Source organism: Rattus norvegicus, chromosome 17 (genome assembly GCF_036323735.1).
Source record: "Rattus norvegicus strain BN/NHsdMcwi chromosome 17, GRCr8, whole genome shotgun sequence".
In the NCBI taxonomy this organism is placed as follows: Eukaryota; Metazoa; Chordata; class Mammalia; order Rodentia; family Muridae; genus Rattus; species Rattus norvegicus.
The window spans coordinates 83,481,905-83,507,114 of NC_086035.1; the positions used below are offsets into that span (position 1 = coordinate 83,481,905).

The following is a 25,210-nucleotide window of genomic DNA, read 5'->3' on the forward strand; positions in this document are numbered from 1 at the left end:
GTGACTTCAGATACTAGTCTAATGGTTTTCCTATATTTATGGAAAATGAGAGGGCTTCAAAAACTCACTAGAGACTTGCAGAAGCATTTAGTTTTCTTTTGTTGTATGAATCTGCTTCAATCTTAGCTTTCTTTAAGCTGGAGAAGAGTTTGAGCTTCTTGATACCATATTTCACTCGTAGGAGACCGTTTCTCTAGTAGGAAAGGCACTTGTGCTAGAGATACAAATAGTTAATGCTTCTCAGTGTATTAAATATCCTTATTTATAAGTGTATGGTAATATATGATACTTTCATAAACATTGCAGAATAAGCAACCAAACCAAATTCCTATCATCTTTGGTAATTGGAGAATCTGCCTGATTCTCTGATTTAGAACATATTGATAATAGTTCTGTTTATGGAACAAATGTTCTTCATTATAAAATAATATGAAAAGCAATAAAATAACCCAAGTTGGGCACTTTGATATGATTAAAGCCTCCATCTCATGAAATTATGTAATCATTTTCTCCCTGCACAGTCATATCAGGCTGAGACCATTAAGGCTAGGTCTTGAAAGGACTTTAAAGGAACATGAGCTTTCTTCTGTGTCACCTTTTCTAATAGCACAATTTAAGGTCATTTTGTATGAATTACCTTGTACTTTATATATGGTCAACACATGGCTTCAACATGCGCACTGTTCCTATAGCCTTTCATTGTTCACAATGTAGACTTTAATTTAGAAGCTTCAAAAGTCACTTCAGCCACTAGTGGAAAGTTGGCGCATTTCCTCAGAAGAAGAGATAGGACAAACAGAACACATGCAGACCAGAAGCCAGTATTTCTCGTTGATGTTGAAGTATAATGACTGGTTATAATTAGCTAGGAAATATGGAATGTGAAGGAGATTAATGTGAGCACTAATATTTTCTGAGTTCACATTTGTTTTGCGAAAACCACACTATTTTACTTTTAGGATTTTGCTGTTGGATACAGAAAGCTTGATAATATGAACCTTGAGATTTGAGTGCTTAAGGTGTTTTTCTTTAATTATCAAACTCATTTTGCAATTACTTTAATGGGGCCTCATTTGAACATAATTCACAGTTTTCTCTTTTAAAAATACATATTGAAAAAGCAGGACAAAGAGCGGACCGTCCATATTTGGACATAGGTTTCTCAGCAATCCTGAGATGTGTATGCTTTAGAGTGTAAGGTGTCAAAAACAAAACGAACAAAACAAAAACCAAACCAAACATCAAAATAGTTCTCCTCCCATTTAGAACTCATGGTTAAAGCAATGTAAACATTCTTTCTGCAGTTCAGTACAGAGATGATTACTACTTTTTATTAATCACAGCACTTGAGTCTGGAATTTAATAGCAACAAGCTAGCCCCATGTTGGCTCTAACAACTGGTGTGGCTTGTGAGAGGCAGTATATTAGCAGCTTTGTCTTAGCGCTATGACAAAATACAGGACAAAAGGAACATAAAGGAATGACGGACTCATCATTTTAACTCATGGTTTTAAAGTGTCCAGCGCTGTGGTTTCCATACTTCATGCTCTTTAGCCAGAGACAATGGCAGAAGTGTGGCTGAGTTACTGAACTGACTCTCACCTCATGGTGGACAGGAAGCAGTTCTCCCTCCAGTGACACCATTTCTAAGGCTTGGCTGCACCTCCTAAATTGCTACCACTTAGCAAAGCACTAATAGCTTAGAGTCAAGTTTCCCAGACATAAAGGGCAAATGTCCATAGGGAAACTATAATTATATAATGATTCAGTGTAAAATTACTACACATAGGTAAGTGTGATATAGTAATAATTATAAAACTCACTGACGGTTTTCAAATTTTTCCAAAAGTAAGGTGATGAGCTTATATCAAGATCCAGTTAATAAAATGTAATTCCATGGTGTGTCAGGAATAGCATTCATACGTGCTTCTCCAGAGTTGTGCTGCTTAGATATTTTCTGATGTGTCTAAATGAGAAATGTGGAGAAACGGTTGAGCAGGTATATCACTGTTAGATAAAGAATTCAGTGAATATAAGACGTTCTAATTCACTGGCAATGCTAAACCTACACTTAAGTCTGTTTTGAGAGAGAATACTAGGAATAAATATAATGACACAAACATCCATAAAGTCTCTGTGGAATGGGGAAGGATGTGTAAGCATTGAGTAATCTTCTTCTCAGAGAACTTCTTCCTAATAGTGTTTATAAGACCTACAAATGTCATCAATTTTTCTGTTCTCATATTTTAATTATTATCTTTATCATTCCAGATATTCTTATTCTTGATGCTAAAATACACAGCAAGTGTTACAGAAACCAAGAACAGACAAGATACATATTCTGATGTGAAAGAAGCAAAGCGGAGGTAGCTGAGAGCAGGGAATGTACCCGAGAAAGGACGAGAAAGTCATTGCTAAGGAGTCCTGAGATAGGGAAACACGTTATCTACTCTCTTGCTGTTATAATAAAATGGCATGTCAATGGCAACTTAAGAAGAACAAGTCTACTTGAGCTTAGGGTTCCAGAGGGATTCTCGTCCATCACAGTCCACCACAGAGAAACAGCAACAAGCACCCAGCATGGCTGCTGGATCAGAAAGCTCAACGTTAATGACAAGCACGGAGCAGAGAGCGAACTGAAAGTGGTGTGAGGTTTTCACCTCTCAAACCCACCTCCAATGACTGATCCCTCCAGCAAGGCTGTGTACCCCTAACCCTCCCCAAACAGTGCTGACAACTGGCAACAGTGTTCAAATGTCAGAGCTCAGGGCAGGGGGAGCTTTCCCTCAAACTAACACAAAAAGAAATTGGTACAAGCACTGTACAAGATATAAGGAAAGAAGTAGAGAACTTGAGGCCAATTTTTGAAAGAGGACAGGTTAAAACTAAATGAAAAGGAAAACATGAACATGGGGGAAATGGCTTTAAAGTCTAAGTAAGCTACTGGGTGTTAAATAACTTCAGTCGTTAACTCTGGCTTACTGAAGTCAATCACTTGGAAAGGCGCGTTCTCTTTGTACTAAACTGCATATAAATGTATAGTTGTGTATGTGTGCTTGCTTTTACATTTTCAGGCTTTAACAAAAATATGTGTGTGTGCTTTGCCTGTATGTATGTCTCTGTACCACATGCCTGCCATGTTCTGTTGGAAGGCAAAGAAGTCATCAGACCCCTTGGGACTGGAATTACAGATGACTGTGGGCTGCCATGCGGGTGCTTGGAACCAAACCTGGGTCCTCTGGAAGCACAGTCAGCATTATTAACTACTGAGCCTTGTTTCCCCACTTTTGTAAACATTATCCTATATAGTCTGGCCTGAGCATGTCCTCATTACATAGTTAAGGATAACCTTGAACTCTGTTCTTCCTGCTTCCTGAGCACTAGGTATGATAGGTACGTACCATAGTCCCTAGCCCTGGATCCATATTAGAATGAATATCACAGTACACTGATGGAGAATAAACTAAGCCACAATTAAATTTTCTCTCTAATTTTCAGTGATGTAATTGTCCCATAGGATTTTTTTAAACTGTGCTGGACTCAAAATTGCTATTTCCATATCTCAGTGACCTTACTGTCTAAAACTCGGGTTCTTCTCCTCTCTTCTCTTCTCTTCTCTTCTCTTCCCTTCCCTTCCCTTCTCTTCTCTTCTCTTCTCTTCTCTTCTCTTCTCTTCTCTTCTCTTCTCTTCTCTTCTCTTCTCTTCTCTTCTCTTCTCGTCCCGTCCCGTCCCATCCCTTCCCTTCCCTTCCCTTTCCTTCCCACCCCTTCCCTTCTCCTCTTCTCTTCTCTTCACTTGACTTCTCTCTCTCTCTTTCTTTGGAGTATTTGTTATCAAATGGAGGTTTCTTGAATACAGTAATTCAGTCTTGAATATTATTATTGCATTTCATTAAAATTATACCCCAGTGAAAAAAAACCACATATTAAAAAGACTTGTCTCTGTATTAACACTATGTTCAACTGTCTTTATTGGTGCAATTTTAAGCATTCTCTGCAGCTTTGTTTAAATCGATGCCCTGCAATGATGGGAACTTCCTTGTTAGGTTCAGAACTGTAGCCGTTAGGTTCTTGATGTTCCTGAGCACTTAGGATGCTCGGCACCAGCGAGACATTAAAGCTTTCTCTTTGCTGTGTTTTAATTTATGTTCAAATATCTGCACTATGCTGTACCATTGCTATGACACATACATTCTAGTGTTCCTTATCTTTGCCAAGTCCCACTGAATCTTGTGGATTCCCAACGACATCCAAGACATTATCTATTATCTGATATGAATTCTTTCCTCCCTCTTTCCCTTCCCTTTTTCTTTTTTTCTTACCCCCTTCTCTCATCTCTAAATGTTTACAGAAACTAAACCCCTATGAAGAGCCCACATATTTCACTTTTTCCTTCCACGTGTTAAATAAATACCTAATATATACACAAATGGTTGTAATGGTTTTGTAAGGAATTTACAACATGCTGCATGATTTTAAATTAAAAGCTTAGTGGTCTGCCATTGAATGTATACCAGATGGAGAGCCTTGGGGTTTTCACTCTCGATGAGTATCTATTTGAAACCCCAGCTGTATTATGTACAGTTGAGTTACTGCTCCCCCAACAGTACTAAATTTGAAATGACTTTGGAAGGTTGCATGGTATGAAGCTGAAGCATTGAAGTCTCTACAATGCAAATTCTCTTAAATATAACTTGTAAGATCCTGTGCTGTTGAATATGGATCTCCTTGGCACTTATGTTTAGTAACTATTAAAATGATTTCACACTCGTGAAGAGCTGAGTGACAGTTTGACAGCTCAAGTACTGATGGGGTATGAGTAACTTCTGCACAACCAGGTTGGAAACACTCTTTTGCATATCCCAAGCTGGGAACACTGTGAGACTTACAGCAGGGATCTAAAATTTAATTGTCATTTAGAAGCAAGTCCTCACTTTGCCTGATATTTAATTAAACACTTCCCTTTGACTTTACATTTCTAATTTACCTGTCAAGGTCTGAACTTGAGCAAGCATGGCAACAAAATCTCAGAGGAAGTGGACAATCAGAAAGGATGTTTTGATCAGGTAGCGCCAATTACATCTACAGAGGAAAATAATGACAAATTGGGACACAGAGTGGTTAGTACTCTGAACCGAAGAATTTAAAAAGAACACTAGAAATGTATCTTTTTCTTACTAGCTAAAAAGCTCCCTCTTGGAATGCTTCATTTTTCTTTAAGATGTCTCTACAGCCTTAGAGCTCTCTGTGTGATAACGGGTAGGATGAAAAATCGCTGTGCATCTGAACTTCATTTCATGGAAGTTTTGGAAAAAAATTATACAGAATGAATCATCCCCAGACTGAAAGATTAATCCTTTCCTCACACAGTACCAGGTCCTGAGAACGTGCCTCGGAAGTTCGGGTAGAACAAATGGGTGCTGAAGCTCTTGTTAGAGCTACTGATGTTAGGAGCAAAAAGAGAACTCCTCTTATTCTCTTCAGTAAATAGTTAAGCTATGGGCCCCTTAGATGCTATTATCATTAATGATGACTAGGGAGTAAAATGATTTAAATTTTCTAGCCTCCTAAAGTATATTTTCTGTGCCTTAAATTATTGATGAGTAGTGCCCTATGAAAATTCAAGCTCATCAATACTATTATAATAGGAAAATTAATGGACTTATTTGTTATAATTTTGCTGTATCGAAAACATTAATTTTCAGTGAAAGTTTTTTACTAGTTTGGGGTTTGAACATAAAATAGCATACATAATTATTACCAGTGTTATAACTTTGACTCATGATTTACATGGCCCAGACTTACAAGAAGCAAGAGGATAGGAACCTCAGAAATTTCTCTGGGAACTAAGAGTGAAGACTCATAACTATGCTGGCAAAGACATGTCCTGATGCCTATTTTGTTGTGGCACATTTTTATCTGCTTTATTGCTAGAATATCGACGAATGTTAAAAATACCAACTCATGTAGGTGCCCAGATCTTTTTCTAAAGGGAGAACTATGAAAAGTTCAATGAAAGTAAGATTTTGTGGCATTGCACATTTTATGATCATAGAAAATGAAGTCATATTTATTATTTAAATATTCTTGGATATTTTATTTGTATTTTTAAAGGAAATCATTATATATCATTAGAGGAGTTGTGAATGGGGTGTATGAAAGCCAGAGGACAGCTAACATAAGCTGGTCATGGTTATTGAACATGTGTATTGGCAACAGTAGCCTTTACTCTATTATCTATCTTCCTGGTCTAGTATCTTCTTTTATACTGCTATTGAAAATAAATCAGTATATATTCTGATCACCCTTTCCCCCTCCTCTACTCCTCCCACTTCTTCCCCACACTTCTCTCTTATTCAGATATTCCACTTTTTTGTCTATTTAAAAAAACAGTTTTCTAAAGGAATATAACATACCATGATACAACAATATACTCATAGTATGAGAAAATAAATGCTAATATACTAGAATATGACAAACAAACATACAGAAGGGAAAGAGCCCAAGAACAGGCATAAGAAACAGATATGGGTTCAGAGAGCCACTCATCCATACACTTTGGAATCCCATGAAAACACTAAACAGGGAAGTCATATATACATCCAGAGGACCTGTAGGGTAAAAAGAGAGTGAAATGCATACATAAGATGTAACAAAATAAAAATAAAACATAAGGCAAAAATGGAAAGAAAAGTCCTGATACAAGATTATGAGACAAGAAGTCTCCAAAACGACATTCGGTTTGTTTTCTGTTGGCCATGACCCGCTGGGCATATGATCTACCTTTAAAGATAGTTAGTTTCCCCAATCAGGCTCCCTTAAGGAAAACTAAATTTTCTTTTACAATTGGACATAGCTTCTGGGTTAGTGAGGGGGACATGTGCCTATTTTTTCATCTCTAGGCAAGCCCTTTGCAGGCTCCCCAATCTCAGTGAGTTCACACGTACTCTGACCACGTTGATTTAAAGGGCCATATTTCTTGGTTTTCTCCATCCCTTTTGGCTTTTACATGCTTTCCTCTTCCAGAGTTCCCTAAGCCCTGAGGAGAGGGACATTCATTTAAGACTAAAGAGTGTGCAATCAGGCTACAACATTTATTACCCATTGACAACTTGCTGCTTTAAATTATAGGCAAAATACACAATATATCATCTCTATCTATCTATATAGCATGGATTTGTGGTTATATATTGATATCTATATCTATATATCCAAACTTTTCTCTATAGGTGCAGTTTTGGTATCGTTTATCAGAGCATTCCCGTCTTTCCATTTTCACAAGAACATCAGTAGATGGCAGTTTGCTAAAGCAGAGTGAAGTGACCCAATTCTCTGAATCTCAGTGGATCCAAGCAAAAGTTGCTCTCCATACAAAAGCTGAAGAGTCTACACTTCCTTTCCAGGTAAGTGTATAAGGAGTTAACGCACTGCATCAGAAGGAAGGTGCTTCATACTAATTGTTTCAGACAACAAAATAACATATTCAATGAATGCTTACTATACTAATAAGCCAGGCATATTAATGTAAGTATTAGTTATTCTCCAGGCAAATAGATAGTTACTTTGGTTGAATTTTTCAGAATTATGTGTACAAGTTTAGCAACTATCAAAAATAATAGATACGGGTTGGGGATTTAGCTCAGTGGTAGAGCGCTTGCCTAGCAAACGCAAGGCCCTGGGTTCGGTCCCCAGCTCTGAAAAATAGAAAAAAGAAAACAAAAAAAATAGATACATAAAATGGTTGGGAGAAGAGATATTTGGAAAGGATTTTATAGCTAGGAGGTGAGTACGAGTGTAATGAAACGCTGCCCCTTCGATTGACATAGCTGTTGCTACCATGAGCGCACAGCTGCGGTGGATACCGACAAGAGACTGGACCCTTTGACATCCATCATTGATAGAAAGGACGCTGGGGTTGCCCCATATTTTCTCAGGGAGCTGATGAATTAAGTTGCTATGGGGAGAGGATTTTATTTTCTCTAAATGGTATACTTAGGTAATAAGATGGACTTCACAGGGAAAGGAGGAGGGCTAACGCAGGGTGAGTAAGGCAATCCCAGTTCATTGGATATGTGTATGAAAATGTCGAACATGAAGAAAAAGTGCATTTTCCCAAATGAACTTACCATATCTGAGGTGAAGAAAAATAACTGGGATTGCGCCTATGTTTTCTTCCTACTGCTCCTGGCCAATAACACAGGGTGTTTGTTGACCTTCAGTATCATTTTCTTGATCAATAATAAAAGCAGGGGACTGTAGATCAGTCACTAAGTGGATAAAACAGTTCCTCCTTCCTGGACTGTGACTTCTTTCTGGATGATGCAATTATAGAAACTAGATCAAATGGTGGAGTGTTGAAAATTCATTACTCCTGAGCCAGGGGCTATGGGCGTCCACTCCTTGATCTCATAGACTCCAAATATTATCTTTCGCCTTTCTGTTTGCTCACCTGAAAGAACTGCAACAATGAGAAAAGTACTTTTATGAAGGACTTTGGGAGAGGCTGCAGTTTAAAGATATCAAATATTTTGACACAGATGCTATTAAAATCCACATCTGCATGTATAAAATAGGGCTTTTCACTTGCACTACATAGTACCCAGCTAGTAACTGATTGCTGGAGGAAGGCTGGGTTCTCATTGTAGGAGAAGCCTTTTGCCTTGACAATAAACAATTTCGGAATGCATGCATCGTAGCTTCATCCCCTGTTGCTATGATAAAATACTTCGACAAAAGCAACTAAAGGAGAAATAAATGATTTTGATTCACTGCTTCAGATTCTACTGAAATGGCAGGAAAGCCACCTTGGCAGGAACCTGAGGCGCTGGTTACATGGCTTCTGCAATCGCAAAGTAGAGATGAATACAAGCTATTGCTTAGAATCCATTTTATCCTTCAGAATCCCTGCCCAGGCAGGTAATGGCTTTGTTCACTGGAAGATATGTCTTTCAAGACCAATCACATTGATCAAGATAATTCCCACAGGCAGGTTGAGGGGATATTTTTGATCTTGTCAACTTAAAAATATCACTAACCACATGTCTCTGGAAACTAGCAACTTTCTCTGCAAAAGGAAGTTGGAGTGGACAAGGTAAAATGGAAAAATTGAGTTTGCCTGGTGCATTTGGCTACCATCTCGCATACGTTAAATGCTCCCTTCATCAGAAAGAGTAGCAACCAATGGCAGCATGTTATAATAGGTACTTCCTCCCAGTAAACATAGAAGGAATATGGAAAAAACATCAACTTCTGTGACTATTCACTTTATAAGGAGTAGGGAGTCTGGGAAGAGGAGACCTAGAGAAGGGGTAGTGTTGTAAAAATATAAAAAAATTAAAAAAAAGTATGGTTGTCTTTTATCCTCCACTAGGTCCAGCACCTCAGTGCTCTAAGATATCTGCTGGATCTCTTAATTCTCAGTCAGCAAAGCGTCTCACCCGCTCTGCTCCATCCCATATCACACTGCGAAGGCCTCTCTCTGAGCTGGCAGCAATCTCTCTACCTATCTAGTTCCCAAGGCAGGTTTCCATGCCAGAAACACACATCCCGACTCTGCGGCGCCCCAGACCGGCCGCCATACACTCCCTTACACTTAAATCGCTACACGAAAGAACACACAACACAATAACCTTTGGCCCAATGGATATAAATATATCCATTATAATTATAAGATATAATTGTCCACCAAAACATACAAAACCCAACACACATCCATCCCTTAAAAACATTTGTAACAATCTGTAAAGGTACAGCGTGGGATCTTAACGTCATCTGCCATATTGTCCTGCCACGGCTTCTCTCCCTCTCCCTCCTGTCTCTTCTCTTTCCGTTCCAGTCTCCTCCTCTTCCTTCAAACTTTTCTCCCACCCATCCTTTCTCCCATCCAATGACAGGCCTCCTTCTATCCTGTACCTGCCCTCACCTGTATTTTACAAATTAAATGGGGAGAAGGTTCTGGTGAAGTCACTTGGGTCCTGAGTACTTGACTAGGCAGCCATCTATGCGGCAGCGTAGTTAGCATCAAAATACAGATAACTCTAGGGCAAACCACAACATTGTAGCAATTGAGAGGTAAAAATAAATAACAAGCAAACAAACAAACTATAGATTCATGTAAAGAAATCTAGTATTGAGTAACTTACTCAAAATAGCTGTTTTTGTGGCTGTGCTGGCCATTACTTCCTTATTGCTTAGGAACGATGGATATGAACTAGATATGAGAAATCCTTCATGCTTTGAAAGAGAAAGTCCTTTTGATCATAACTGTGGATTCAATAATTAGAGACTTCTGTAGCTAGTGAAGGTTCCTCAATTGATGTCAACATTTAATGGTTAAAACTGCCGAAGACTTCTGTTGGGAGAAGTGTTTGACACAAAGACCTCCATGGATTCATCTCAGTGTTAGTCTCCATAGCATGAAGCAGGTTACAGAAATTAGGTGAATTTACTCTTTGTCTCTATTGCTTGTAGTCTACATTCAATGACTTAAATATATTCATTTTTTATTTAGACAGAAACTCAAACTCATCAAAACAACCTATCAAGTGTATGTTATTAACTAGACGTTGACAGGGCTAGCTGTCTGAGAAACACTATGAGCATAGGAAATGTCTGTTCTTTCTTTCTGTGACTGGAAGTTCTCCTCCACTGTCCCTAGTAAATTTCAATGAAGTATAGACGTTATTCTTTTTAATATTACTTACTTGGGGTCTGAGTTTTGGATTTGCTTTGCTATGCAAATTGAGTCTGAAAGTATATTAGGTTGTAGATTGGTGGTTTTGTGTTGTTTAGTGCTGTGGTGGTCTTAGATGGTGACAGTTTCTAACATGACCCTGCACTACTGATCCCAGGCTCTCTGTCCTCTATCCCATGCTCGACTTTTCTTTCCAACAATCCTGGGCTTTTGTAGAGTCTTATACATGCCTAATTCACCTGAGAGGTGGATCAGAGGTGGTGACCCTGCTCTGTACCTTTCATCTGTTTTTCTTTAATCCTTTTTTCATGCTCACTGTAGCCTGCATTTTTTGCAGGAAATATGGGCCAGTAAAGAGATACAAAGGGAAGAATCCTTCAACCTTCCCCACCAGATTTTATCATTATACATCTGCAATCTCAAATCAGAAAAGTCTGATATTAAACTTGGGACGCAGTGTCCTTTTGAAAATTAAGAGTTAAAATACTTACCTGGTACAAATGAGTAGAAGATATTTGGGAAATTGATTTAACTATGAATACGTTTATACTGTCATGTGCTCATTTCCTGTAATGCAACCGGTAATAAACAGTCCTTAGGTTATACAAACAATCTTAAGTCCAAACTATTCAGATCCTGAACCCATCTGGCCCACATAGACTTTGGATAGGAATTAATGAATTACAATAACTTTCATATGTGGGTTAGTTTGGAGTTTGTGCAATTATACATATAGTATGTAAAAGATGCATCCTCGTATGCTATCAACAATTTGTTCTAGCAGTATGACGTAAAATTATATCATGTAATGAAGAAAGAAATAAACATGCAGTCATACTTCGAGTAAATGTCAGTGACTTGGTTGCTGATGTTTTAACATTGATTATACAAAAAGATACAACTTTGTTCTTGTTATCAAATTTCTCTAAATATATCTTTTAAATCCTGAAACTGTGCATTAAGATTCTAGATTTGTATAAGCTCATGTATTAACAACAAATAAAGATGATATTATACCTATAGATATTCTATCTAGAACTTAAGTCTGAATGTATTTTTAAGTGAGTATTTTAGAAACACTCCAAGGTTGGGACACTTCAGACTGCTGGGCTGCATCCTTTAAGGGTGGCCTTGGTCTTGGTTTGATCGTTGGCTTCATGTGGTTAAACTCTAAACCTATTTACTTAGGGCAATCCAATCCAGTCCCAACCCAGGAAAAGAAGAAAGGTCCAGGATTACGAGACCTATGTATTTCATTTTAACCATGAAATGTGGATGCAGTGTGGTGCTTTGATGTGAATTGGCGACCATAACAGGGAACAAATTGCTTTGAGTTTCCTAGGGAATTTTCACGCTCAGTTGCTAGGACTTTGTTGTTCTCCTGCTGGGAGAGGATTAGGCTTTCAGTTGGTTTTGCAAGGAAATTAATTTAACAGCCTTTCAGGAATCTTTCCATCACCTGGGTAGAAGAATTGCAAGAATTTTAGTCCACTAGTTAATTATATTCTGTCCAATTTGTTTTAACTTGGTCTGTTCACATCCAGCTGCTATGCCGAGTCTTTTTCACGTAAATAAATTCCTGCACTTTGCCATTTTGCTCTTTTGTAACCTCTCTTATAAATTCTAATATCAAAAAGGTGTTTTATTTGAGTACTGTCCCTTGATTCCTTATTGGTCTAATATATATGCAAGCATATTTAAATCCTATTGAAACAGTCATGTCATATTTTAAGTTTCATCTGAAAATGACTCTTTTATGATTTGCAATGAGTGATTTGATGTACATTCTCTATAAGATTTATTGTTGTTAATAACATTTCATCACTAGAAGCATCAGTGAAGGGTAAGATTTATGACGCAGAACTAAAATATCATCTGTGTAACGTTGCTGAGTCCTCAGTCTTCTTCATGTAGGACCTGAGGAAACCTTGAGTTGACTGAAAGTTTTGGTGTGAACCATCTAACTAAGCAACTGAGATCTTCTTATTCACGAACTGACGTGAAGGGAAAGATGTTCTGTTTTACTTTTTTTTTTCTGGATAAGCTTCAAGTTTTGTTGGTGTATAAAATGATCACTTAAATATTAACAGCATTTATGAGTTATAATTTACAAAAGCAAGAAAAATTTGTGGTTTATAGTATAATTATAATTGCATAAAACAAAACAACAAAGTTTTTAAAATAATTTATAATGTTGCATAATTATAATTAGCAATGGCTTAGGCTACACATTCTCCCAAGTGGCTTTCTGACATTTAGCCAGTTACTTCTCTACAACTGTTTTTCTTTCGCTTTAAAATGAGTACAAAATATGTGCCGGAGTCACAAGACTAAAACTATGTAAAGTAAATTCTAAAGAAAACATGGCTGCTCCCACAGTCTAGTTTCTTTTTATGTCTAACAAATTCTATTGTCTGTTAGTTCAGCAATTAATTTTCTTCACTGTGTGTTATATAATAAGGTAGGGAAATATGTAACTTTTTTTCTGGGTAAGCTTCTAGTTTTGTTGATTTATAAAATAATCACTTGAATGTTAACAGCATTTATGAGTTATAATTTATAAAAGCAAGAAATTTTGTGGCTTACAGTACAGTTATAATTGTATAAACCAAAAGAGCAAAGTTTCAAAAATAATTTTCAGAGGGAAATGAATCTACATTTAGTTAGAAAATGAGTTTTAAGATTGCTTAAGGATCCTTTAAACAGAATTTTTTGCTTTCCTTTTCCGTTGCTGAAACATTTCTTCTAAATAAATGGTTCTATGTGTGTTAGTTTTCAGTCTTGTAGTTCTGAAAGGTGACAACTTTTAGATACAGCACAAAAGACTTGCCTGATAACAGTAACAAACCAGCAGCAGCAACAAATTAAACCAAAACAAACAAAAACCTCAAATGATTAAAATTAATAGGTAAGTGAGATGACTCAGTGAAAAGGGTGCCCCCTGCAAAACCTGATAACTTGAATTTAATTCCTACAGACTGGAAATTTAAACTTGCTCACATACATTGTTCTTTGATTTCCACAGATGTCAAATGACAAACATGTACTTGCACACACACACACACACACACACACACACACAAATTTTTTTAGAAAAATAAATATAATTTTTTAAAAAAGTAAAGATGAGCTGATAATTATTTATAGTTAGGTATTAGAAGATCAAAGAATGGCAGTCAGTGGCAGGAACTTGCTGGTTTCTGCCTGAGCCTGGAACTGAACTGAACCGCACCCCAAATCCCATGTGGGGAGACAGCTGGACCCTCAGAAGTATGGACACTCCTGAGAACTCAGAGGAGTCAACTACTGTCTGCCCACATTCTTGACTCAAGAGGAAATCGCCTCTTGGGAACAGTCAGGGACAGGACCTTTCCGGTTTCTGCCTGCTCTGAGAGTTGAAAGCCAGTCACCAGGAGTGCCTACACACCTGAGAACAGAGCTCTCTGTTCCCAGATCTGGCTGAAAGAAAACAGGTATACAGGAGTGCTGACACACAGGCTCACAGAAGGGTCAAGCCACTGAATGAGACAGTAAGACAAGCTAACACCAGAGACAACCTGATGGCTCGAGGCAAGAGCAAGAACCTAAGTAACAGAAGCCAAGACTACTCGGCATCATCGAGCCCAGATCTCCACCAAAGCAAATACTGGATATCCAAACACACTGGAAAAACAAGGTTTAGATATAAAATCGCATCTCCTCAAAATGAAGATAGAGGACTTTAAGAAGGACATAAATAACTCCCTTAAAGAAATTCAGGACAGCACAGGTAAACAAGTAGAAGGCCTTAAAAAGAGAACACAAAAATTCCTTAAAGAATTACAGGAAAATACAAACAAACTGGTGAAGGAATTGAACAAAACCATCCAGTGTCCAAAAATGGAAATAAAAACAAAAAAGTAAGCACAAAGGGAGACAACCCTGGAGATAGAAAACGTAAGGAAGAGACAAGGAGTCATAAATACAAGCATCAACAATAGAATACAAGAGATAGAAGAGAGAATCTCAGGGGCAGAAGACTCCATAGAACACATGGACACAGCTATCAAAGATAATGTAAAACACAAAAAGCTCCTAACCCAAAACATCCAGGAAATCCAGGACACAACGAGAAGATGAAACCTAAGGATAATAGGTATAGAAGAGAGTGAAGACTCCAACTTAAAGGGCCAGTAAATATCTTTAACAAAATCATAGAAGAAAACTTCCCTAACCTAAAGAAAGAGATGCCCATAAACATACAAGAAGACTACAGAACTCCAAATAGATTGGACCAGAAGAGAAATTCCTCCCATTGCATAATAGTTAAAACACCAAATGCACAAAATAAAGAAAGAATATTAAAAGCAGTTAGGGAAAAAGATCAAGTAACATATAAAGGCAGGTTATCAGAATTACACCAGACTTCTTGCCAGAGACTATGAAAGCCAGACAATCCTGGGTAGATGTCATACAGACCCTAAGAGAACATTGAATGGAGGGTAAGACAGTGTCCTTGCTGGGCACCAATGGAAGGAGAAGCCCTTCGTCCCACCAAGGTTGAACCCAAGTGTAGGGGAATGTCAGGGGGGCAGGAAGGGGGGTGGATGGGGAGGGGAACACCCTTATAGAACAAGGGGAGGAGAATGGGATGGGGGCTTATCTCTGGGAAACCGGGAAAGGGAATAACATTTGAAATGTACATTTAAAAAATCCAATAAAAGAAAAAAAAATCAAAGAATAACTTTTAAAATTGGGTGGTTTTCTTTCAATACATGGTCTTGAATTTAATTGCATAGGAGTAAACTATCAGGTTGGTAATGACTGAATATTAGTTTTCTATAAATTTTGAGGTATTTTAAAATTGTATTTTAGTGTCTGCAGATAAGATGGATCCCTCGGTGGGGCAGTCTCTGGATGGCCTTTCTTTCAGTCTCTGCGCCACTCTTTGTCCCTACATTTCCTTTAGACAGGATCAATTCTAGATTAATATTTGAGATGGGAGGTCGCCCCATCCCTCAACCAGGTACCATTTCTAACCTCTTGATATGGTCTCTACAGGTTCTCTCTCCCTCTTCTGGGTATTTCAGATAATGAGTTCTTGTCTGGGTCCTGGTAGCCTCTTGCTTGCCTGGCGTCTGGGACTTTCTAGTGGCTACCCTCAGTTTCCCATCCCCCATTGCTACACACCTCTATTCAATTTCATGACCCTCTGTACTTCTCCCCTGTCTCTTCCTATACCTGATCCTGACCCCCTTTGCCCTGCCCTTCCTTTCTTTCTCCCAAGTCCCTATTACCCTCTATCTTTCCTGATTATTTTGTTCTTCTATCTAAGTAGGACTGAAGCATCCATACTTTGGTTATCCTTCTTCTTGAGTTTTATGTGGTCTGTGGATTGTATCCTGGGTAATCCAAGCTTTTGGGCTGATATCCACTTATCAGTGAGTGTATACCATGTGTGCTTTTTGCGTTTGGGTTGCCTCACTTAGGATGATGTTTTCTAGTTCCATCCATTTGTCTATGAATTTCATGAAGTCATCATTTTTAATAGTTGAGTAGTATTCCATTGTGTGGATGTACCACATTTTCTGTATTCCTTCCTGTGTTGAAGGACATCTGGGTTCTTTTCAGCTTCTGGCTATTATAAATAAGGTAGCTATGAACATAGAAGAGCATGTGTCCTTGTTATATATCGGAGCATCTTTTGAGTATTTACCCAGGAGTGCTATAGCTGGGTCCTCAGGTAGTATTATGTCTAATATTCTGAGTAACCACCAGACTGATTTCCAGAGTGGTTGTACCAGCTTGCAATCCCAACAACAATGGAGGAATGTTCCCCTTTCTCTATATCCTCGCCAGCATCTATTGTATTGCTGTTGCCAAGAAATACTTGCTGACAGGAGCCTGGCCCAGCTTTCCCCTGAAAAGCTCTGCCAGAGTCTGACCAATACAGTTCCAGATTCTCCCAGACAATCCCAGTGAAGTTTAGCACATCAGACTGAGCATGAGAACTCCAGTGGAGGAGTTAGGTGAAGGACTGAAGGAGCTGAAGGGGTTCGCAACCCCATAGGAAGAACAACAATATCAACCAATCAGACGTACCCCCCCAGACCACCCAGGGACTAAACCACCAACCAAAACAGTACACATGGAAGGACTCATGGCATCATGCAAATGTTGCAGAAGATTGCCTTATCTGGCATCAGTGGGAGGGGATGTTTTTGGCCCTGTGCAGGCTTGATGCCCCAGAGTAGGGGAATGCTAGGGTAATAAGGCTGGAATTGTTGGGTGGGTAGAGGGGCTCCCTCATAGAGGGAGGAGGAAGGGGGATGGGATAGAGGTTTGAAAAGGGGAAACTTGGGATGGGGATAACATTTGAAATGTAAATATACCAAATAACCAAAGAAAAAAATTAAAAGCATGGAATAGAGAGGTTGACCAGTAGTTATTTGTCTGTAGAGGACAATAGTTGGGTTCTCTGCACTCACAATGGGCAGCTCACTATTGCCTGTATATCCTGCTCCATGGGAATCCAACACTGTCTCCTGTTCTCTGTAGGCAGCTGAACACAGTGTGTGTGTGCACACATATGCATTCCTACACATACATGGGTGGGAAAAAGAGAGAGGGGGGGGAGAGAGAGAGAGAGAGAGAGAGGCAGAGAGACAGAGACAGGGAGACAGAGAGACAGAGAGACAGAGAGAGAGGGAGGGAGGGAGGGAGAGAGAGAGAGAGAGAGAGAGAGAGAGAGAAGAGGGTAGAGAGGGAAGGAGGGAAGAAAATACCTCTTAGTTTGAAAAATTAAGATTTTTAAAAGTTAAAAAATATAAAATAAAATTACATTTTAATAAAATTAGTGAGCCACCTGCTGTTTCTGCTCAGTCAAACTTAAATATCCAAATATCATGATCTACGTTGTCCATGTTCTATTTGACTTTTAGCAAAGACCTACCAGTTAGACATATAGACTTAAAACATGCTTCTCTTCAGGAACAGAGTGGCATCTCCAGCATTCTGCTTCTTCGTTACTTATAAACATCTCTTTTCTAGATCAGAAGAATTATACAATTTATTTGAATTGACATTATCTGTGCATAATGCCAATATAAATGCTGATTATAAATGATATATAACAGAAAAATATAAAAGAATTTTCAAGTTCAAAGTTGCCACAAATAAACTAACATTTACTAAATTGTAGTGCTTGTATGTATTATGCAAAATCTCTCTTCTAAATTCTGTGCTATTATTTTCTGCCTCTTGTGTGAAAACCTGATCTGCCAGCCAAGATTTCAAAGAAGCCAAGTACAATCAGAATTTTATAAACCATACAGATTTTATGTATCACATGGTAAAATATCAAAAACTGCAAATCGGACAGCTGTTCTTCCCCACTGCCGTCTACCATCATATCCTGGGTTTGTTAATTTGAACATACTGTGCTAACCTATTTTAACTTCGAGCACATCCTATTCATTGACTACTAGTATTGTATTTTTTAATTAACTAGACCTAGAAACCCAAACTATTGCATATTTCAGACTGTTGACTTTTTGATAAAATTTTAAAATCAGAAGCACATGTTGAAGGTCTTCACATATTACCTCAAAGAGACAAAAAATACGTTAAAAGGGTGATTATTCCATAGGGATTATGCAATCACTATCAAAAGTAACATTAAAAGTGTGAGTGTTAGGTCTGAATGGAGAGAAATGGGTTTAACTCAAATGCTATTTCTTGAATGAGTATAGTCACCATAGGCTGGTTGATATATTTGCACACTTGCTCCCTAATTGTGGCATTGTTTGGGTAGAATTAGGAGGGATGGCCATATTGAAGGATGTTTGTCACTGGGTTTCCAATTTGAGGCTTAGAAATCCCAAACCACTTGTCATTCCCAATTAGCATTCTCTTCACCCATGTCCATGGATCAAGATATAAGCTCTCAGCCACTGGCCTAGCACCATGCCTGTCTGACTGTTGCCATGCTCTCTGCCATGATGATCATGGAATCTAACCTCCTAAGAGTGTAAGCCCTCAATAAACTCTTTTTTTCCTATAAGTTGTCTCGGTTTTAGTTTCTTATCATAGGAATAGAAAGGTAATGAAGACAGATAGTAGATTAATAATGATTCCATAGGGAATAAATGTCCATTATCAAAGTGACATTAAAATATGTTCATGTCAGCTATAAATATAGAGAAATTAGGTTATTTTCCCTTTAAATAATGTCGTTCAATTAGTCTCTACTAAAATTCTCCTAACTCATGAAATTTATCCATTCAATTTATTATCCAACTAATTGGTTATTCTCTAAAACCCTATACTTCCTTTATGCCCTAAGGCTTCCAACACCACATCCACCTTTATAACCACTTGCCTTTGGTTGTGTTGTAGTCTCTATTCCTTCAGAGCAACATGTTTGGTAGAAATTACTATTAGGATTTTACTTAATTTTGTGAAAGCTTATCAGCTATGCCCTTTGTTGTTGATGGAGATCACAAAGTTGGGATAATAGAAGCAAATCAGGGAAAGTACTCATCAATTTATTTTCACACAATGAATAGGAATAAACTCCTAAAAATCCAAAGTGAACTGTGGTTTACTGCTTGGGTTCAGTGACAAAGGACAGATAAGCAGAAATGAGTGATTGGATTAAAAATATGATCTAATATATAAATATTATATATAATATATATAAAAATATATAAAAATATATAAAAAGCTTCTCCATTGAGGTTATTTTTGGTTATTTTACATAGGGATCTTTCCTTCTGTTAGGAGGCAAGTTATTTGTCACATTGCAATAATGTGATTTATTTTTAGAAGAAGCAGTTCAGAGATTTCCATAGACCTAGCTGCCATGTATAAAGGCAACACAGTCAGCATGATGTCTCTACTGAAAGAAATGCAGAAACATGTTCTGAGCTTCAACACGAGTAAACTGTAGGTGTCTTGATATTGGATATTCACCATGATAAAACGAAGCTAGAGCTACCAAATATGTGCAAAGATGGTATCATTGGGACATGTCCTCAGGGTTCTAGAAATAACCTACCTAGGACTCTCTCTCCTTCATTCTCTTCCCCCTCACTCCCTCTTTTCTGTATCTTACTCCTCTCTTGCCTTCACCTCCTCTTCATCCTTCTTCTCCCTCTCCTTATCTTCTCTCCTCTGTTTTTTTCTCTCAATCTTGCTTTGTAGTAGAATAAGCACATGGAATAAAATGAGTGATTAACAGGAGGAGAAAACAAAAGTATGTCAAGTCGCCATTCAGAGTCTTGGAGCAAATTTAAGTAGATGCCTCCTACTGCTTTAGTAAATGAATATAACAAACAGCTATACTTGCTTCATGATTGTAATCGTTATCACCCCAAAGCTCGTTTCTGTAGTTATACATAATATACATGCATATTTAAATATTCAGATGCAGGAATGAATCATTCCAGCCAGACCATTACAATGAATCCATATCTCAATTAAACCGAGTTGTAAACCGCACAGTTGATCACCCCCAACGAGCTCATTTTAAATGCATATGACTCCTAATGGATATCGGAAGCATGCCCTTCACTGGTGATGAATGTTGCCATTTTTAACTGAAACAAGGTTACCTAACATATTAACGTTATGTAAGAGGCTGTCAAAGCAGTTATGACTATGTAACTTTATAATTTGAATGCTCAGGTCACAACAGTTTTCTAAAATTAGATTGAAAAATGGAACAGGTGTAAATGAGTTTCTTTACTGAAAGAACATGATTTTGAGATTTTTTACTTCTATGCTATATTTTAATAACTTTATCCTTCTGCAACAACAGCTAATTTTAGAAGCTACCATTTTGTCATCAAATGCTACTGTTGCTGTAGATGACATCAGTATATCCTGTGAATGTGAAATTTCCTATAAGTCACTTCGAAGTACCAGCATACAACATAAAGGTAAGACACCTTTTCTTGTGAGTATTGTAACTTTAAACATTCAAGCAATTTGGTTTTGTTTTAAAAATATATATTATAGTCACTAGTATTTAATAAGGATGCACATCCACTTGATATGTTCTTCAATGTTAAGTAATATTATTTACAAAATAATTTGTCGTTTTAAAGCCGTTCTTTTTTCTATATTTTCCCATCGTATTCTCCTCCCTCATCCCCTGATTAATACCACTAGCACCTTTCTCGATGAATCCATCTTTCTTCACTCATATCTTCTGCTTTTGCATGTGACTCCCTCACTGCATATAGAGTTACTTGCTTGTGTGTGGCTGAAAGGTTTTCTGTGAGCAAGGGCAACTCACCTTTAGTCACACCACTGAAGGAAGTGACACACTCCACCAACATGCATTCATTGCCATCAGTGTCTCTGTGAAGGGTAGGGTATCGTGAGTCAGCTGTGAGTTATGTCCTAGAAGCTGCTGAGCAGGGAGGATGCTAAGGTCTCTCAAAGACTATTGCCAGTGTTCTCGATTATCCATCAGAACTCTATACTAGACCCTATTGTTGAAGACACTACAGCACACTTTGGCCACAGACCTTTGAACAATTAAACTAGAACTGAGTTGCAAGTTTCTTCTACACTTGTTAAACTTCATAGTTCCCCAGAAAGTACTATGCAGATTACTTTGGGGAGAAAATTCAGGACCAGCCTGTTTAGCTATCTATCCATCCATCCATCCATCCCCCCACTCACAAAAAATATACTATTTTCTATTGAGATCTAGAATAAAGACTAATTTTGGAAGTTAAATATTTAAACTTAAAATTATGGAATATGCTTTCAAGATTTGACAGATACATACAATGTGTAAAAATTAAATTTGAATGGCTAAAATTAAATTTAGCCATTTTTATGTCCCTAAGCATTTAATTTTAATTAATCCTAATAAATGCATATGTTTATGGGTGAGAGTAGGACTTTTCAACAACGGATATGATATATACTGACCAAATCAGGTCAATTAACACTTTTACCTCCTCTTTATTGGAGATTTTGAATTTTTCTACCAAGTCATAAAGTCTGTAATAGGTTATTATTAACTGTAATCACTCAACTCTCCTATAGAGAGCATAACTTATTGCTTTTATATATGAATATCTTAGTTCTTGTTATCTAATCTCTATCTTCCTAGTCAGCCTCCTCAGCCTATAGTAATCTGTACCATGTATTCCAGCTGGCTTATTTTAAATACCCAAATATTGGAGAAAATATACAGTATTCATTTGTCTATCTCTTTCATATCACCTAGCTTAAGCACAACCACAACCTTTCGTTTGATACCAATAATGGACACAAAAATCAGAGACCCACTCATTCACCTACTCAGTGATTCTATAAAAATACTAAACTGGAAGCCATAATATATCCACAGAGGTCATGGTTGCTGGCCTTTGCAGGCCATCTGTTTGCTGCCTCAGTCTTTATGAGTTCTTTATGGGTTTTGGTCATATTGATTTGGAGGGCAAAGAGTTCTGGCTCTTGAACTCTTTTTGCTCCATCTTCTGCAGGGTTCCCTGAGCCCCGAGGAAACAGATTTGATGGCGACATCCCATTTGGATGAGCAATGCACTGATCTATGAGTATAGCAGAATGTCATTAGAAGTCATGTTATTGCTATGTTATTTGAATAGCACAGTAACATTTGGTTTTCCACTAGATCCCTGACTTATTTGATCTCAGGTTCTTGGTGGTCCAAGCACTGTCAGGTATGGATTCTGCTTTGTCAAGTGGTCCTAAAGTCAAGTTGGTTGGTTGTTCCCAGAGACTTTGTGCCACTGTTGCTCTAGCATCTCCTGCAAGCTAGGCAGCATTGGAGGTCAAAGGTTATGTGGCTTCATTGCTGTTTATGCTCCCATTTTGGTAGCATTCTGTGTACCATCTGGTACCAAGGATGCTATAACATTGGGGTGAAGGCTCCATGTAGGCACGAGCTTGACTTCTCCATGTTCATTGAATTGTGTTGATATTGTCTTCCGCCACAGGGCCTTGCTATCAGTGTGTGGAGAGCATCTTATATCACTTGCAACAGGCTGGAGTGTTTGAGGATTGACATGGTATTTCTTTGGTGAGAAGAGATGTCCATTTTGGGATTCTATTTCTCCCATTAGCCAGTGATTTCATTTACTTTTTTGTCTTTTTTTTTTTTTTCGGAGCTGAGGACCGAACACAGGGCCTGGCACTTGCTAGGCAAGCGCTCTACCACCAAGCTAAATCCCCAACCCCGTGATTTCATTTACATTGCCTTAATGAGTGTATGTATTTTTGAAAGTAGCTAGAATATCAGGTTCCCATATAACTACTCAAATGGCCCTTATTCTTAGCCATCTCTACCTATATTTGCTTCCTTGTTCTCCTCTGCTTTCTCCCTGGCCACTCAATCCTCCCATTTCAACCCCCCCACCCCATCCATCTATAATTATCTCTTCTCTTCTCTTCTCTTCTCTTCTCTTCTCTTCTCTTCTCTTCTCTTCTCTTCTCTTCTCTTCTCTTCTCTTCTCTTTCTCTTCCTTAACAAGATCTTTCTGTCCTTCCTACTCTCTTATACTATAGCCAACCTCTGTGGTTCTGTGGAGTTTAGCTTGTTTATCATTGCCATAACAACTAATATCTACCTAAATAAATCTATATCCTATTTGTTTGGATCTGGGTTACTTCACTAAGGATTCTTGTCTAGTTCAACATATTTAGTGTGAATTTCATGTAGGACATAATTATTTTAAATGGCTGAAGGATACTGAATTATTGGTGCATACCAAATTTTCTTTACCAAACCATTCATGATAAACACATAATTTGGTTGCATATATTGGGTGTTGTGAACACTATTTTAAGTAGTAACTCTTTATTAAGCATATCATTAATATTTTCAAGCTACTGATTACTTTGCATGTTTCAGAGTTTTGTCTGCAGGTATGTAAGTGCACCATGTGTGTGTGATGCCCACAGAGGCCAAAAGAGAGAGAGAGTGGAGCTTGTAAAGCTAGAGATACAGATGACTGTGAGCTGGCATGTAGGTCTGAGGACCAAACTTCGACCTTCTAGAAGAGCAGCCAGTGCTCTTGACTGATGATCTATCTCTCTAATGCAGTAGAAAACATCTTTCATTTTACAAAATATATAATTATGTATGCTAGGATTATATACATGAGAAAGTTTTCCATACACACATGAACCTTTCTAAGTACTCCTTTCTCTGTCTCTGTCTCTGTCTCTCTCTCTCTTTGTGTGTGTGTGTGTGTTTATGTATGTGTAGTATATGTTTCTTATAAGTTGTAAGTGATATAAAGAAGCAGATTTAATGATGCATTTAATAATTGATGAGTTTTTAAAGAGGTAATCAGTATTGCCTTATTTCTGTTTAAGTAATCTTTTTGCTTTCCTAAATTACAGACAATATTAATAGAATTTAGATAATATGAAAGTTAAAAGTTGACATTGAATGCAATATAATTTTAAGGTGTGGGAGAATCTCTGATGCCTTTCTCCACTTACAAGGACCACACCTTACATTCCTTTGCACCAAAGACAGATTACCAAAAGCAAAGAATAGCAAATTATTTAAACAAAGTTTAATGTTACACAGGAAAGTTCAGGAATAAACGCAAAAGTGACCAAGATAAACCATCCACTGTCAAGCTTAAATTCCATAAAGGATAGGTGAGCATGTGATTGAACGAAAGAGCATAGGATGCAGTGGTAACAGATCAAAGGAGGAAACTGAGCAAGGTCGGCAGGCTCAGAGGCCTCTGATCTCTGTGCAGCATTCCTTCTTCTTAGATGTGGTATTGACTTTGAATAGAGTTAGGTCTTATGACCCCTCATCACATGAGCATGTCATAGAAATTGAAATGGTCAGAAATCACCCAGGGAGAGAGAAAATGACATGGTGACCTTGCTTTTGAGGCTGTCCTTGTTTCTCTCAGATTTAGGCACCTTGTTGTCCCTTTCCAGACCTGAGAAGCAAGAGTGCCAAGGAAATATTTAAGTATAAGCGAAGATTGCTTTAGTGCGTGTGCAAGAAAACTTGATACTATGTATTAATAACTCTTCTTGTGGAGTAAGACAGAATTCTTTTTATATGTTAATCCTAAATGAGTTACTTAGACACTAAATCTAGCTGGGCTGATTTTAAATGAATTACTCCTAAAGTGCTAATAATTCGTATGTAATGAAAATGCCCTCATTCTCTCTCATACTATAAACTAGTTCCTGGTGTGTCTGAAGTGTTCCTATATGATCTCATTATGAATTAAGCCATCACCTGGGAAGAAGCTTAATGAGACCCTGGTCAAAGGAATTTGAAAATGTGCTCGTCACACAAACAGATAGTGGTCATGTTTGTGGGGCCGACTGGCTGGGCCTTAGAAAGACTTATACCTGAATAGAAGCTTCTGAAAGCTTTCTCTAGCACAAAGAGAGCTCTCTCTAGCACAAAGAGAGCTGTACTACTTCAGAACATTCTGGTGCATTTGCCTGTTCGTTGCATCATGCACACACTGCAAGTAGAACCATGGACCGTGGCTACCTTGTGTTTTGAAA

General features: G+C 37.9%; 1 protein-coding gene across 1 annotated transcript in view; it reads left to right on the top strand.

The window, feature by feature from the left end:
- Nucleotides 1-25,210, top strand: part of Malrd1 (MAM and LDL receptor class A domain containing 1) — a 712,187-nt gene that overhangs the window by 154,533 nt on the left and 532,444 nt on the right. Inside the window, exons 12-13 of the mRNA NM_001287618.3 lie at nt 7,230-7,403; nt 20,493-20,613. Coding sequence (NP_001274547.3) covers nt 7,230-7,403; nt 20,493-20,613 — 295 coding nt within the window. The remainder of the gene's footprint in view (nt 1-7,229; nt 7,404-20,492; nt 20,614-25,210) is intronic.